This window comes from Lithobates pipiens, unplaced genomic scaffold (genome assembly GCF_037356315.1).
Source record: "Lithobates pipiens isolate NorthernLeopardFrog02 unplaced genomic scaffold, aLitPip1_a1.2 Scaffold_23, whole genome shotgun sequence".
Taxonomy (NCBI): Eukaryota; Metazoa; Chordata; class Amphibia; order Anura; family Ranidae; genus Lithobates; species Lithobates pipiens.
The window spans coordinates 42,773,544-42,790,143 of record NW_027507785.1 but is presented as its reverse complement, the minus strand read 5'-3'; the positions used below and the strand labels follow the sequence as shown (position 1 = coordinate 42,790,143).

The 16,600-nt window shown below is 44.1% G+C and overlaps 1 protein-coding gene across 3 annotated transcripts in view; it reads left to right on the top strand.

Moving 5' to 3' along the window:
* The window catches only part of RELT (RELT TNF receptor), an 84,807-nt gene that overhangs the window by 22,802 nt on the left and 45,405 nt on the right, over positions 1–16,600 (top strand). For all 3 annotated transcript variants that reach the window (XM_077451474.1, XM_077451472.1, XM_077451473.1), the window contains exon 2: positions 12,388–12,473. In XM_077451474.1, coding sequence (XP_077307600.1) covers positions 12,432–12,473 — 42 coding nt within the window. In that variant the 5' untranslated portion in view covers positions 12,388–12,431. The remainder of the gene's footprint in view (positions 1–12,387; positions 12,474–16,600) is intronic.

Sequence of the window (16,600 nt, the reverse complement as noted above, 5' to 3'; positions counted from 1 at the left end):
CAGCCATTCGTAACCATGGAGGAACAGTGGCGCCAGAATCCCAGTGCTGCCAAGTGACCCGCTGACTTCTCATTTCATTTTCTGATTCTTTACAGAACATAAAGGTCACCTGACCATCTGAGGTTTCACATTTTGGTTATCAGGTCACCTGATCTGCAGGATGCCCTGGGGCCCTCCTGTATTATTCATTTCATTTGCTGCCGTCTTTGTGTAGCAAACAATAGAAACTCATTCTGAGAAAGCTAGTACAAGAGGCCCTGTTATAGACCAGCTCCTACATAATGGAACACAATGGCGGGAATGTGATCCCTCCCGTTACTCAAAGTAGTAGAGGTACATGGCTAAAAATTGAGAATTTTTATTGCTGGAACCATCAATCTCTGCTGCAAAGCTGGCCATACACTAGTAGAATTTTGTTAGCAAAGTTTTTTTTTTTTTTTTTTTTTTCCCTATCAAATCAATGTTCCTTTTTGACTGCAGTGATGAGAAAATTGGAAGGAGCAGGGCGGAATTTATATTTTCTCCAATGGTGAATGTGGTTTTCCTTCTGGACAATGACGGCTGGGGGCGACTTATGGGACCTGCCGTACTTTGGTTTCCTCACAAGACAAGCAAATCCCAATTCAAAATTCTCCACGGGTCCTATTTTATGCCCTCTAGACTTCATGCCGTGTCTCCCTCTCATCCTCCAGTGTGCTGGAGATGTGGTCATTCTCCCAGGTGATTTATTTCTTTATTCCCCCATGTTTTCTGGACTTGTTCAGTTATTGCCGGATTTTGGTCGGGTGCTTTCCATGATAAACATGGTGTCGGTAACTAGGATCCCTTTTTCCATGGAAATCTGTACACTGGGGCTGGTAGAAAATCGAATTCCCACTGTAGCAGAGAGAATATTGGTGGACCTTCTACCTTTTTTAAGCTAGAAAGGCTATAGTACTCGTCTACTGGAAGAAGCAGGTTCCACCTTCTATCCCCTTTTGAAAGACTTGGGTATCCTTGTAGAGTGGAAGACTATTGTTTACCAATGTGAATAGGGGTTGTCCAGCAAAATATGATAAAGGTTTGATGTAAGTGGTTGGCTGATCCCACTACAGCTACATCGTGATTTCTTGTTGGACTGCCATGGATAGTCCTCCCCTGTGATCTGCATCCCCCAACCAATGCGGGGTCATCTTTGGAGGATTTGCTGTCACTTAATGTTGCATGTATTTTGCCTTATACTTGCCATTCTGTTTTAATGCTTCGCACCAACCACACCTTGATGATCCATGTGCCACCCATGCAAGTAATATCTACCCTAATGGCATTGCTTTTGCACCCCTGTGTGGGTAGTACTGATTTTCTCTTGTGGTGTGGGTGGGTTTTTTTATTTTATTTATTTATTTTTTCGTTAAAGCAGAGTTCCGGTGAACAATTTTTTTTTTTTTTTGTCCTAGTATTATTGCTAACTAAATAAAAGTATACAATGATCTTGCTAGATTATTGAAAAATATAAATTTCTTACTGTAAAATATAATTTCTCTGTTAGTGGCCGTATCCATCATTTAATGTGGGCCTGTGAAGTCCAATCATGATAGCTTCCTGGAATATGTATGGAGAAGTGCATGCTGGGTAACCAGCATGCGCCTCTTGATTTCGCACATGCGCAATTCAACGCCGGCCGTAGCGCTGATTTATTTGTAATGTTGCCATAGAAACGGGCGGCGACTGAGGAAGGTCCCATTCCCATTGTTATGACACCTTCGATAACACTCAGTAAAAAAAAAAAAAAAATACTTAACCTTCCAAGCAGCTGAGTTATTTGCAGCGCTTGGATAAGGTGGGTTATTCCTGTCTGGTCTGTTTTGCTTGTGGTTTTTATGTACTTTTAGTTATGTATGTGAAAACTTCAATAAACACTTTTTTTTTTTTTTTTTGCTTAATCATTTAGAATGGAGAGAGTGATTCTTGTTCAGTGCGATCGTTTTATTTACATCGAATAATCTTATAAATGCATGTGTGGCCACCACTTTTTTAAAGAGGAGCTCCAGTCTACTCCCAAAAAAAAACGTATGCCTAGTACACGCGTTGAGAAAATCAGACGAAAAAAATACTGTTTTCAGAGTGATCGTCCAATAATCTGATCGTTGGTACGCGGCTTTCAAAAGCTGATAATGGCAGTTCCTGTGAAAATATCCGAAGGTTCAAGCGCAAAAAAAATAAAATAAAAATTCTTAAACCATAACGGAACAAACCATTTTTGTTTATTAATCAGTACAGTATTCGTCCATAAAAAATCAAGTGACCAAGACCGTGCATGCTCCCAAACGAAGGCATACAATACATTATCGCGGGACGTTCTATTTACAGGAATTTTTGGGACTCTAGTAACCTTCTTTTTCTATATAAGAATAGCATTAAAAAAAAACACGACCATTCATCCGCTATGCTCATCATGTGTACCGGGCATTACCTGTCTAGAGATTCAGCGCTGTCCTCACCCGGGCCGATTCTTGACTGGGCTTTGGGTTCAGGCAGCGGCATCTAGGGAAGCCGGCTGTGTCGCTGGACTTTGTGAATGGTCCGGCAGTCTTCAGGGACCTGTGATGTGTCTTAGAAGGCCGTGGGGGGTGAACTTCAGCTCGGATCACCTAGGCCAGTGATGGCGAACCTTGGCACCCCAGCTGTTTTGGCACTACATTTCCCATGATGCTAGCCTACACTGCTGAGTGTATGAGCATCATGGGAAATGTAGTTCCAAAACATCTGGGGTGCCAAGGTTCGCCATCACTGGCCTAGGCAAGCCAGGCAGAAGTGGGAGCAGGGACCTGTGAGAACCAGGTACCAGCTCTTCTCCTCAACCCCTGTCTTTTTTTTTTTTATTTATATATTTTTTTCAAATAAAGGGAAAGTTCCACTTGTTTGCCTTTCACCCTTTAACAATTGCCACTTTTTTATTTCTTTATTTTTTATTTATTTATTTATTTTTTTAGCTGAACTCTACACACCAAATTTTTCACTTAAATATATTTTTCAATATCTACCATTTTGGAACCCCCAAATTCCTATCCAAATATTGTTTGTATTAGTAGCCGTGATCCATGTGCTGTACATAGCCTGTGCAGAGCTGTGGGAGGGATCCAGTAGGCTCCACCCACTACAGGCTGCCAGCAGAAAATGACATGAGGGGCCGAGACCAGACCAGTCACCCTGCACAAAGAGAGGGAGCAGCAGTCAGTGGTCTTAATTACAGGAAGCTCCTGCACAGAGGTAAAGTGTCACGCTGGATTACTGCACAGATCTGGGAGAAATACAAAAAGCACACCAAGATTCAAAGTAGAATATACACTATGGTCCCAAAAGTATTGGGACACCTGCCTTTACACACATTAAAGTGGTTGTAAACCCTTACAACACACTTTGACCTACAGGTAAGCCTAGATTAAGGCTTACCTGTAGGTCCAAGAAATATCTCCTAAACCTATACGGTTTAGGAGATATTTGCCGAAAGACAGGCACCGCTGTCTACGGTGCACTGAGCGAGGCATGCGCATGCGTGGGAGTGACGTCATCGCCGAATGACAGCGGCGGAGCAGCGAGACCCACCGAGAAGATGGATGCGCCGGACTACAGGGGACAGCAGTGACTTCGCTGGCTCCTATATCAGGTAAGTGACACATAATGGACTACTATGTGATGCATAGTAGTCTGTTATGCTTTACCTTTGCAGGGAATGAAAGAGAAAGTAAACTCATCAGGGTTTACTTCCTCTTTAACTGTTATGGCATCCCAGTCTTGGTCCATAGGGTTCAATAGAACACCTTTTGGGATGAATTAAGAGTGGAGACAAGCCTTCTCATCCACATCAGTGCCTGACCTCACAAATGCTCTTCTGAAAGAATGGTCAGACATTTCCATAGACACACTCCTAAACCTTGTGGACGGCCTTCCCAGAAGAGTTAAAGCTGTTATAGCTGCAAAGGGCAGGCCAACTCAATACTGAACCCTACGGACTAAGACTGGGATGCCATTAAAGTGTGTGTGTGTGTGTGTGTGTGTGTAAAATATATATTATAACATTTTTATTATGTCCTGATACTTTTGGTAATATAGTGTACTGTACAAGACTCTTGTATTTTGGACGATATTGTCTCATCTCAGAGTCCAGATTTAACTAGGCCTTGTATTGTGAGCGATTACTTCCAGCATGGTGGTAGTCCAGGATATCCAACCGTCCATTTTAATGTAGACGCATCCGGAGTTTTAGAAATTCTACTGTTGTCTATAATGAGCAATGATGTGACCTCATCGTATGCCATGGATATGGGAAGTTCACATCCGGCCCGGAGCTCTACATCCTCGTACATCACTCCCTGGATGCAGCAGCGGGATGTTTTTATTTAAAGGGCCAATTCCTCGGGGTGTCATGGATGGCTCGGTGTACTATTGTTTGTTGTTTATGTTCACTAAGTAGATGTTTCCTCCCAGAATTGGCCAGGTTCAGCTTGTTCACACTTGTTTGTGATGGAAACAAATTCTGAGCAAGAATCTCTCCACCTCGAGTATTGTTTCCCATATTTTGTCCTATCACTGTACATTAGATCCACAGGACCAGAAAGAGGACGCTGTTGTGATGGTAGGTCCAGTATACTGTGACTGTGCCCTGTTTTAAAGTGAACCCATAAGCTAAGTGTAATGCACTTGGGTATTACCTCTCTCTGCGTTCTCCCCTCTGACAATCACCTTCCTCTACTTTTCTCCCCAGAAGGATGAAGGCATCACCTGGGGGGTCACTGTCTAATTTCAGGACTGAGATGCCAGCTCAAAGATGAAACATTCATGTATATCCTGGCATCCTATGCAGTTCTTGGCCGTGTTCACAAATGTCTGATGCAGATCAGCCCCTGCTGTCACCTCCCACCTTGTGACTTGCTTCAAAGTTGTAATGTAGAGTCTAAACACTGTGGGGAAATGCTTCCTTCTGTTTGCCAAGGCTGAGGAGATGCCATCAGTCTGCTGCTGCTTGTTTAGGTCTCTTGGACTGGGTAAAGCCGTTTTTACTTCCCTGATCCTACATTGGATGTAATAACGCTGAGGTATTAGCCCACTGGCGGGGGTGCTGTTTGCCGGCGGTAGTGTAAGATCGGGTTAAGGAAAAGGGGTTTTCCTATTTCTCCCTCCCCCCCCCCCCCCTGATAGATACAAGTGGGTAACCATTGTAGCGTTTCTGGGAGTTTGGGCTTTTAAGTTGTATTGATCGCCGACAACCCTGCCTTCGCTGCACTGAAATCCCAAGCAGTGTTGTCAGCCCCGCCGGAGTTCATCTCCTCTGGACTACAGCACCCCTCCTTTTATATCTCCTTGTTTTATGAAAATTAGGAGGTGTTCTATAGTGTAGGTAAGAAGAGCTAAGGCGGGGGCAGCATTGTACTGTATTTCTTTCAGATGCTTGTAGCATCTGTAAAGGGGTAAAACCTGAAGAAATGTACAAGTATTATAGAGATTTACTGAAATCTTTTCCTAGCTGTACACTTTAATAACCTAACAAGCACAGGCTCACTTTAAGTCACAGTTCTCAGAAGTGGTTCCTGTTTTCATTCCTTGTCTGAAAGAAGGATGTATCAACATAACATCCTGTGAATAACCTTCAGGATAGTTGTGTGCTTTTTGTTTTTCTCTATCTCCAGTGCTGGCGATGCTGTTGATTACACTGCCACAAGGCCTTGTAGAGCTGGCTTCCCATCCTATCATCCTGATACAGTAGGAGATGGTGGTCTCCTTGTTGGGTGGTTCATATAGGTCACATGTCCTGTTACACTCATTCTTGTTTAGTAGAATGTGATGGCCTCCATGTTTGAGGGGTTCATATAGGTCACATATCTTATCCTCCTCGTCTTTGTATAATCGTGTGATGGCCACCTTGTTGGGTGGTTCATATAGGTCACCTCTCCTGTCCCTTTAATCTTTTGCACAGTAGGAGGTAGTGGTCTCTTTGCAGTATAAATGATTTAGGTGACACTTCCTCTTGTCCATCATCTCTGTATAGTAGAAAGTGATGGCCTCCTTGTTGAATAGATCCTATAGGTCACCCATTCTGCCCCCCTAATCCTTGTACAGTAGGAAGTAGTGGCCCCCTTGCTGTATAGCTGTTCTAAGTGACCCGTCCTAGTTCCTGTATAGAAAGGGGTGGTGTTCTCCCTGCGGTGGAAATGATTTGGGTGACACTCCCTGTCCCTCTCATCCTTGTATAGTAGGAGGTAGTGGTTTCCTTGCTGTATGAGTGATATAGGTGACATATATCCTTTCCCTCTCCTCTTTGTACAGTAGAACATGATGGCCTCTTTTGTTGTAGATCATATAGGTCACATGCATTATCCTGCTTGTATTTTTTTACCGTAGGAGGTAGTGGTCATCTTTTTGTATTGATGATACCGGGGTCATGTCTTGTACCTCCTTGACATTGTATGGTAAAACCTGACGGCCTAGTCATTGAGTAGATCCATATAGGATAGGTCATTCATCCTGTCTCTTGTACATTAGGGAGTAGCCAGCTACTTGCTGTACGGGTGAGATAAGTGACTCGTCCCCCCTCATCCTTGTACAGTAGGATGTAGTGGTCCCCTTGCTTTATGCCTGATGTAAGTGACCAATCCTAGTTCCTGTACAGGTAGAGCTGGTGTTCTCCTTGTTGTGGAAATTACCTGGGTGACACTTCCTAATCCTTGTATAGTAGGAGGTTGTGGTTTTCTTGCTGTATGAGTCCTCTGCTCCTTGTACAGTAGAACATGATGGGCCCCCTAGTTGAGTGGATCCTATAGATCACATGCTCTGTCCCTCTCGTTTTTTTACAGTTGGAGGTGGTAGACATCTTGGCGTATTGCGGATATAGGGTTCATGTCTTGTACCTCTTGACCTTTTTGTATGGTGAAACGTGATGACCTGTCGTTGAGTAGATCATGTAGGTCACACATCCTGTCTCTTGTAAGTTGGGGAGTAGCAGGCAACTTGCTGTATGGATTAGAAATGACCTGTCCTACTCATCCTTGTACAGCCCTGGCCAAAAGTTTTGAGAATTACACAAATAATAATTTTCACAAAGTCTGCTGCTTCAGTGTTTTTTAGATCCTTTTTGTCAGATGTTACTATGGTATACTAAAGTATAATTACAAGCATTTCTTTGCCATTGTCAAAAGATTTAGACGCTTAAGACCCCATACACACTATTCAATTTTCTGCATATTCTTGTTTTAAGGTTTGACCTCCATATTGTATGTTTTTTGGTTAATCTGAAGAATTTAAATTTGTATGCATTCAGGCAGGCCCTTGCACTACATGGAGTCAATATTTGCAGTGTTGACCCTTCTTTTTCAAGACCTCTGCAATTCACCCTGGCATGCTGTCAATCAACTTCTGGGCCACATCATGACTAATGGCAGCCCATCAATGCTTGGAGTTTGTCAGAATTTGTGTGATTTTTCTTTTTTTTTTTTTTTTTTTTTTTTTTTTTTTTGTTCACGTGTCTGGGGGTGGACCACAAGTTCTCAATAGGATTAAGGTCTGGGGAGTTTCCTAGCCATAAACCCAAAAGTTCAATGTTTTGTTCCCCAAGCCATGTAGTTATCACTTTTTAGCCTATGGCAAGGTGCTCCATCATGCTGGAAAAAGACATTGTTCGTCACCAAACTGTTCTTGGATGATTGGGAGAAGTTGCTCTCGGAGGGTGTTTTTGTTCCATTCATTATTCATGGCTGTGTTCTTGAGCAAAATTGTGGGTGAGCCACACGCTCCCTTGGCTGAGCAGTAACCCAACACATAAATGGTCTCGGGATGCTTTACTGTTGGCATGACAAGGTTTTTTTTTTTTCGGATGGCCTCGGCTGTAGTAAAAGGTGATTTAACCTCCTTGTTGAATAGATTATCTGGTGACCTCGCTCTATTGATGATAAAGGTGACCCATGTTCCTTGTACAGTTGGAGGTGGTGGCCTCCTTACTGTATAAATTTAGGTGACACAGCCTGTCCCTTCTATGTAGTAAAAAGTGATGACCTCCTTGTTGACTGGATCATGTAAGTCATATTCTGCTCCTCTTGTCCCTATACAGTAGAAGTGTCGGTGTCCTTGCTGCATATGTGGCACTTCCTAATCTCCCCCCCCCCCCCCCCCCCCATATTCATGTCCCCATTCAGTAGGAAGTAGCAGTGTCCTTGCTGTATGGACACTAATAGATGGCATATCCCGTCCCTCTCATACAGTAGGAAGTAACATCCACCGTACAGATGACTCGGTGGCGGCTCCCATTCCTGAGCTCTCTCTCTGTCTTTCAGGTGATGACATAGCAGAAATTCCTTGCCATTCTTTTCTATATTTAGCTTCACCGCTGACTGCTTAATTTAGCAGCTGTAGGTCGAACTCGAGTGCGGCTCCCAGCGGACGGTTAGATCTATCGGTGTGTTAGAGAAGAACTCCATTATTGCTATTAAAGAAAAAGGGGGGGAAAAACACACATTCAGACAGCTCAGTAAAATTGCTGTTAAATTCGCTTACGCAAACCTGTCTGTTTTTTAATTTAAGAACTCAAGATGTATATTGATTGGTTTGCACAAAAGTATTAGTAATGGCAGCGATCTGCAATTTTTATCGCGACTGCGACATTATGTTGGACACTTTTGACTCTATTTTGGGACCATTGTCATTTTATACAGCGATCGGTGCTATAAAAATGCACTGATTACTGTGTAAATGACACTGGCAGGGAAGAGGTTAAACCCTAGGGGGCAATCAAGGGGTTAAGTGTGTCTTAGGGAGTGATTCTAACTGGGGGGGGGGGGTGGTCTACAACTCGCATTACGGCAATCGCTGCTCCCTATGACAGGGAGCAGTGATCTCTGTTGTTGCAAGGCAGAACGGGGATATGCCTTGTTTACATAGCCGCTTCCCCCGTTTTGTGTTGTTGTGTGACCCGATCGCCGGGAGACTGGCGGACAACAAATCCGCCGGTCCCGCGGGGTCACTCTGTACACAGCGAGCCCCCGACGGCTGTGCCAATTAAAGGGGACATACAGGTACGCCCATTTTCCCACCACTGCCATTGTGCCGATGTGTATCGGCGTGCAGCGGTCGCCAAGTGGTAGTAAACCAGTTATGGGGGGGGGGGGGGGGGAATCCCCTGCAAGGCAATGTCATAATGTGCTAGTTTGCATCGCATACTAGCATAATATGAAGAAACTTGCCTTAGAACAAAGCCCTCCAGCGCAGCGCTGTTGCAGCTAAGGGGGCTGACTTCTTTCCCCAGTCTTCCTTCTGGGTTTGCGTCCTCCGGCTACATGAATGGACGGGGGCGCAATGATGTAGTTTCTGCACATGCGTGCGGGAGATGCCATTTATGGCACAGACACTGAAGGTCCGACACTGTATGCCAGTGCAGCCTGTGCAGGTTTAGGAGAGATTTGCAGTGCCTACATGTATACATGTGCCTACATGTATGCCTTACTATAGGTCCGACTTTACTACCACTTTAAGAATTGGGATCTAGGTGGTGGTGGTAGCAGTTTCTCACATTGGAGTTGATTTAGTAAAGGTAAATATACTGTGCACAGAAAGTACACTTAATCCAGAGCTTGGTAAATGCGGTAAAGCTTCACTTTGCAAAGAATACTCAATCACATGCAAGGAAAATAATTAGAAAAAAACTATTACACATGATCCAGAGCTTCCCCTCGGCTCTAGAGCAATTCCCTTTGCAGTATATTTGCCTTTAATAAAGCACCGCCCTGTGCTATACTTGTTCTGTGTGTACACGGTCTCTCGTAATAGAATTTTAATTAGATCAGGCAAGGAGCCTTTTATATATAGACAGCTGAATGTCAGAGTGGTGAGCCGTTCACGTTGTGACCCGGGAGCTGTCATGAGTAAGGAGGACCACGAGAACCGTGACATCCTCTGATGAGTATAATGAAACTGCCGACGACTGCAGTATGATACCGACAGAGGCCTCCCACTGAGGTTGTCATCACTGGAGCAATATTACTGATATAAATCTGTCACTTCCGCATGGTGTGTTGTAGGGGAAGAAAGTGTGTCATTCAATGCCTCTTGACAGAACATGTCCGACAGAAACCATCTGGCCTTTGTTCAAGAAGAGACTGACGCTGTGCTGCACTGCAGCCTGTTTCTTCATAGTAAAGTAAAAGTTTGTGGTAGATGTTCTAAAATGTTCCCGGTGTGGTGCAGAGTTTGTGATTTGGGGATCCGTACACACCTAGATTTTTAAGTGATGCCCTTAGTAATAAGCAGCTTGTGTGATCTGCAGAGAAGTGCTTATTGTCCACATAGATTTCCCTGTATACTGAAGAACGTCTGCGGATTACACCGAGGGATGTCTTCAATGTATGTGAACATTCTTTTCCTGTCCTGTTGTCCTCCTTTTTAACAGCCTCTGGTCTCAAAACTATTGGCAGATCGAATTTCCTGTCGCTTAAATGTCTGGCCATCTTACAATTGAAAACCCAACATTACTACTATTATTATTATTATTATTATTATTATTATTATTATTATTATTATTATTATTATTAATAATAAAATAAATAAATATATATATATATATAAATTTCTTTTTTTGCATGCCCTGTGTTTTAAGAAGCATTCCGGATATAGACTCTTATATTTAAATTTTTTATTTTTTTTTGCACAATTTACATTGATCCAGTTTGTAACTATTGCCTCGTTTCCACTGAGTGGTTCGGGTTTGTTCGGCACGGTACGCTATTTTGAGTGTTTCCATTATGAAAGCGGCCCATACAACTGAACCGTAACGCACCATTCATGGTCCTGCTTCAGATGTGGGGCCATAGAAAATGGTATGGTTAGGGCGGAGCTACTGGCATCACACAATACATTCCACTGATTGGCGGACAGAAAAAAATCAATGCTCCCGTCATAAGGCTTATTTATTGATTTTTAAACCCCGTACCACTTGTGGCGGTCTGACTTGCAGTGGAAACTGTCACCTGAATAGGCCGGATCATTCTAACCCTTCCAAACTGTACCGACCCGAACTGTTCCACTCAGTGGAAACGAGGCATATGTGTATACCATACCTGTGGGATTCCTCTAGAAGGTGGAAGTCACTGTAGTAGTCACCGTTAGTACAATGGTCTCTATTGGGTTCTGTGTGGCACGGCTACCCTGCTGTATTGTGAACACCTGGGCACGGGCGCCCTTCGGCCTTTTCTTAATAAATGCAAAGCAATTTAGTATTGCAGGACCAAAAAATAAAAAATAAATGTTTGCACCATCCAACCATACTGCATAGCAGGGGTAGGACTGTGCAAGGCCCTGCCGCAGTGAGAGTTCAGTTAATTGGTATAGCGATGACACGGGACTCTCAAAGATCCACTTTGCGAAGCTCCAGCGGGTGGTTTGCGTCTTAAGGGTGTGTTTTTTTTTTTTTTTTTTTTTTTTTTTTTTTTTTTTTCTCCTTTTTGGTTTTTATAGTTCAGGATCGGGGCCTGGCGCTTGAAGGTTTCAAAGAGTCTTGGGTGTGGAATGGAGTCTTCAGTCCTGTGTCCGGCCTTTGCTAGATGCCTGCAGCCTGTGTTGGTGCACAACTATGCAGGGTTATCATGAGCCACATCTGAGAGTAGTTCAGGGCAGTTGCTGCCTTTGGAGAGAGAGACCCGTCAGGAAATCTGATTGTTCCTGTCAGACTGCATCCCTTGTAAGGGGGACTTCTGGCCCAAAGGACTGGGAAAGTCCGGACCACTATGCAGGCCTGGAAGACCAAAAGAGGGTCTGGGGGCTGAGGCAGCTAGCAGCTCCAGGGGGGCTGGAGGAAGTCTAAAAGTTTCTGAAAGAACAAAACCCAAGAGGGGCTGGAAAACCCTGTCAGGAGGGCCAGGATCAGGCTGTGAGGTGGTGCAACCAAGGCCAAGGGAGCTTCTGGTCAGGAAGACCAATTCTAACTGTAGCAAAGCTGCTGAAATATAGCCAGGTGAGCTAGCATTTTTCATTGTTTGGGGAAGACCCCTGCATGGGAAATTCATGTTTTGTGAACTTTTGCTTTAATTTCATTTTAATAAAATTGGGCTACCAAGCCCTTAGCTTTTGTTCCCACTTGACGTGGACTCGCTTTACAAATGCATCTACCATGAGAGCTAAACATCCCCCATATCACAAAGTGTACATTTGTTGCATCTCAAACCTTTTTGTATGATAAAACTGTTCCAATATTCATGCTTTCAGCTCCATGTAGCTGTTTAACTGCAGTTGGCATAAAAAATCCAAACTTTTTAGCTTTGGATGGAGTGTGGACGGACTAGGACCTCAGTCATCCTTTTATTTCTGCCTGTGTTTTTCATGGATACAGTGATTGAGCCCATTTTAATATTGGTTGTCTTCTTTTTACAGATCATTTCTGGTAGAAAAAAAAAAACCCTCTCCTACAAGTCAACATGAGGAACACTTGCCAAGCATTGGCCTTTTGCTTATTACTGGTGAGTAGACTAGTTTTACCCGGTACCTCGCTATAGTGGGGTGTTTATGCATCATTCGAATCAGGATTGAACACTTCCACCAATGTTATGGCCATCTTCCCACGGCTGGAATGCCACCTGGTTATATAAGTATCTAGTACAACATTGATGGACACCTTCCACCACATCCTAATGATCCTGTGTCCAGTTTAGCCCTTCACATTGGTGGTCGAATAGAAGGATCGTTTGCCTCAATTTAATGTCTGAGCAGCTCAGATGGGGGTACAATGATGGTATATGATGACTGAGACCAGATTGTTACCTACTTGCCTAAGTTCGGATGCTAAATCCAAAAGCCGTGTTGAGAGCATGTGGCTTGGCATGGTTAGGAAGGCGAGGGTGGCATACGTGCGCCTCCCACCTCCACCTCTCGTGACCAGCCAGACTACATTCTTTGATGGGGTTCTGGTATAAAGTGTGTGTGTGTTGTGTTTTTTTTTTTATTTTTTTTATTTTTTTGGTTTGTTTTTTATTTTGTTGCTTAATGTGTCAGTCCCCAGTGCCGCCCCTTTGTTTACATTCACCTGCCAGCTGGAATCCTTGTCTTATCTAAATAACAACTCCCTGGTTGTTGGGATGCTGGTGGCTGCTTAACAGCCAAGCAGGGAAATTGTCATAGCGTTCACTGAACTCCCATTGAACCCAATGCCTATCTCCATCTTCTAGCCATCTATAAGCAAATAAGAGACAGCTGCGCTCACCCAGAAAGACTAAATACCTTTCTATAAAGCTAAACGCAGGTTAATTTACTAAAACTGGAGAGTGCAAAATCTAGTGCAGCTGTGAATGGCAGCCAATCGGCTTCTAACTTCAGCTTGTTCAATTAAAGTGGCTGTAAACCATCACCTTGTAAAACAGCCCATTCAGTTTAAAATTGAAACAAAGGGCAAAACATTTGTGTATAGATATAATAAAAATGTAAAAAATTATAAATACCTTTTATTTATCGGTGTATAACACGCACCTTCATTTTAAGAGAGACGTTTCAGGCAAAAAAAACTTACATTTTAATGAACTTTTTTTTGTAAATTTATTTTTATTAACAGTTTTTCAACACAAACAACACATATAACATATGACCCAGAACCCCTGTGCAGCCCCCCAGTCAAATACAAATCACAGAACATATACATCAGCCGTATCCCTCAGAGAAAAACTGGCTCCCCAAAAAGTAATGATGCACCCTGACTCCGAATGCACAACAGAAAGACCCTTAGGTCTCATAGCATCAACCTGCCCCGTGCACCCATTGGCTATCCAGGAGTCCTCTCCCCACTCAGCAAACTAATTCAAAGTATCTTTGGCATCCAGCCAGCCCTGCCACACTTTCTCAAATTTTTTGGAGCATCCCCTACTAAGGTACGTGGCCCTGTATAGTGGAAGTGCTTTGTTAATCAGGCTTTTCCAATAGGACACAGTAGGTGGTTCAGGCTTTTTCCAATATAGCAGGATGGCTTTACGCGCATAGAACAAAGACAGAGATATCATAGTCCTTTGTGCCCTTCTAGGAGCCAACTCCTCCACCAGCCCCAGCAAACAAACCGCGACCGTAAGAGGAATCGGCACCAAGAGGACTGTTTGTATGGTGTCCGTCGCTCCCCTCCAAAAGTCCCTAATCTGTGGGCACTGCCAGAATATATGATCAAAACCAGCTCGGTCCTCCGTACACCTCCAGCACTCCGCTGCACCCGTACCATACATTCCAGCTATCCTTGCAGGTGTGTAGTGTACCCTGTATAGAATTTTATATTGAATAAGTCTATCTCTGGCCGACACCAGAGTCTGGAAAGGATAGGCCCACATGTCGTCCCAGTCCTCCCCCCCAAAGTCCGGCACCAAAGCGCTCCATGTGTCCCTACATTTTTGTACCACACTGGGTCTATCAACGAACAGCTCTTTGTAGACCGCGGACAAGGGCTTCAAAAGGTCCCCCGTCCGCAGCACTCTCTCCAGGGGAGACACACCCAGCTCCAAAGCATCAGAACCGAACTGGGTGAGGAAGGCGTGTCTCAACTGGAGGTAGCGAAAAAAAATACCAGTTCGGTAGATTGTATTTCGTTTTCAGTTGATCAAAAGTGTATAGCCTAGTTCCCCCCACTATGTGCATGAGTTGTTTGATGCCAACCCTGGCCCATATCACCGGGTCAGGGATCGCACCAAAATGCGGCAGCCTGGGATTGAACCAGAGAGGGGCGTCCGGCGACCAGCACCCCCCTCCGTGCTTCATCAAGACCTGCGCCCTGTCCCAAGCTCGCATCGTTACTCGCATGGAGACTGTCAGGGAAGGAGAGGCCCCTGGACCCCTATACACCAGGTATGATAAGCTCTCATACAAGCCCATAAGGGCTGCCTCTAGTACCGTGGCGGAATCCCCATCATCCCTTGTTAATGAACTTTGAACCAAAATAAGGATCACAGTCCATCAGTGGAGCCTCTCCATTGGCCATCAGTGGAGCCTCTCCATTGGCCATCAGTGGAGCCTCTCCATTGCAAATGAATGCAGCCTGCACATTGCCCATCTCCAGCCTCGCCAGTGCCTGATTACACAGCACTGCGATCTCCTGTGTACCTAGCGATCAGTCACACATAGTCCCGTCTCCTGTGATAGACAGAACAGTGGTCCAATGCTGGCCAGGAGGCGGGACTGTGCGTGACTGAGCGCCGGGTACAGAGGAGATTGCGGCTGTGTTTTGATCCGGTGGCGCTCTGCACTCCACTTCACCCCCCCCCCTTTTTTATTTTTAATTTTATTTTTTATTTTTTTTGGACTTTATCATACAAGTACATGGCACAACAGGCAAATATCAGTAATATGAAATGCTGGGTAAACCAATGCTTTAAGCTTTCAAAAGGTATGCAGTGCATCCACAGGAAGGTTAAAATGCATATGAATAATTGATTACCCGTCAAAGCAGGGCCTATTGTTGCTTTAAAGTGGTTGTAAACCCTTACAAACCACTTTGACCTACAGGTAAGCCTAGATTAAGGCTTACCTGTAGGTCCACAAAATATCTCCCAAACCTATACGGTTTAGGAGATATTTGCCCGAAGACAGCGGCGCGCATGCGCACTGAGTGTGGCATCCTCGATGACTAAGATGCCACGCGTCTCGTGCGCGGGAGCGATGTCATTCGGCGAAGCCACGAGACCCCACCGAGAAGATGGATGTGCCGAACTACAGGGGACAACGGTGACTTCGCTGGCTCCTGTGTCAGGTAAGTGACACATAATGGGCTACTATGCGATGCATAGTAGTCCATTATGCTTTGCCTTTGCAGGGAATGAAAGAGGAAGTAAACTCATCAGGGTTTACTTCCTCTTTAAGTAAATAAACTTTTTTTCTTCTGTATTTTCATCAGTGCCACATCACGCACACGCGCGCATGTTTAAAGTCGTCTTTGTTGATCTTTTGAGAATTCGTATGTTGCCACCCATGTAGTGTGTGTGTGTGTGTGTGTGTGTGTGTGTGTGTGTGTGTGTGTGCCGGACATGTGTCGTTGGGTGGCTGTCTGTGCTCGGAGTACGCTCGCTGAGCTTTCCTAGCACAGAGACCGACCTGTGGAAGACAGCTTCTAGTCCCCACTAACAAAAGGTAGCTGGTGGGACAGGCGCCCAGTCTTGTGACCACTGTGTCACACTATCAGAGTGGTCACATGATTGCTAATCCTTCCTGTCCCCCGGGAGTACAGAGCCTATGGGCTGGCCATATACTATACGAAAAATCAGCTGAAATTCGGTTATTTGGCCAGTTTGTTCGTTTTTGGGCCAGTTAATGGGCACAAATCGGTAATCGGTTTGGGTTGTTTTTGAGCCAAAAAAAGGATACGTTTTTTTTTTTTTTTACGGTTAATAACCTTAAAAAAAGTGTGGTGTATAATTTAATTTTTTTTTAAACTTTACAAATTAACTATTCTTAAATATCTCTATGCAGTGGTAAAGATAAATAACCAACTATATGGTTAGGGAGAAAAATATGGAATCCACTCTGAGAATAACAGACAGAAGAGATATACTGTTAGAGGAGATGTACTATTAAAGGGTGAATCTGGTAAATATCATCTGACTCAGATCAAATTTGTTTTATTTAA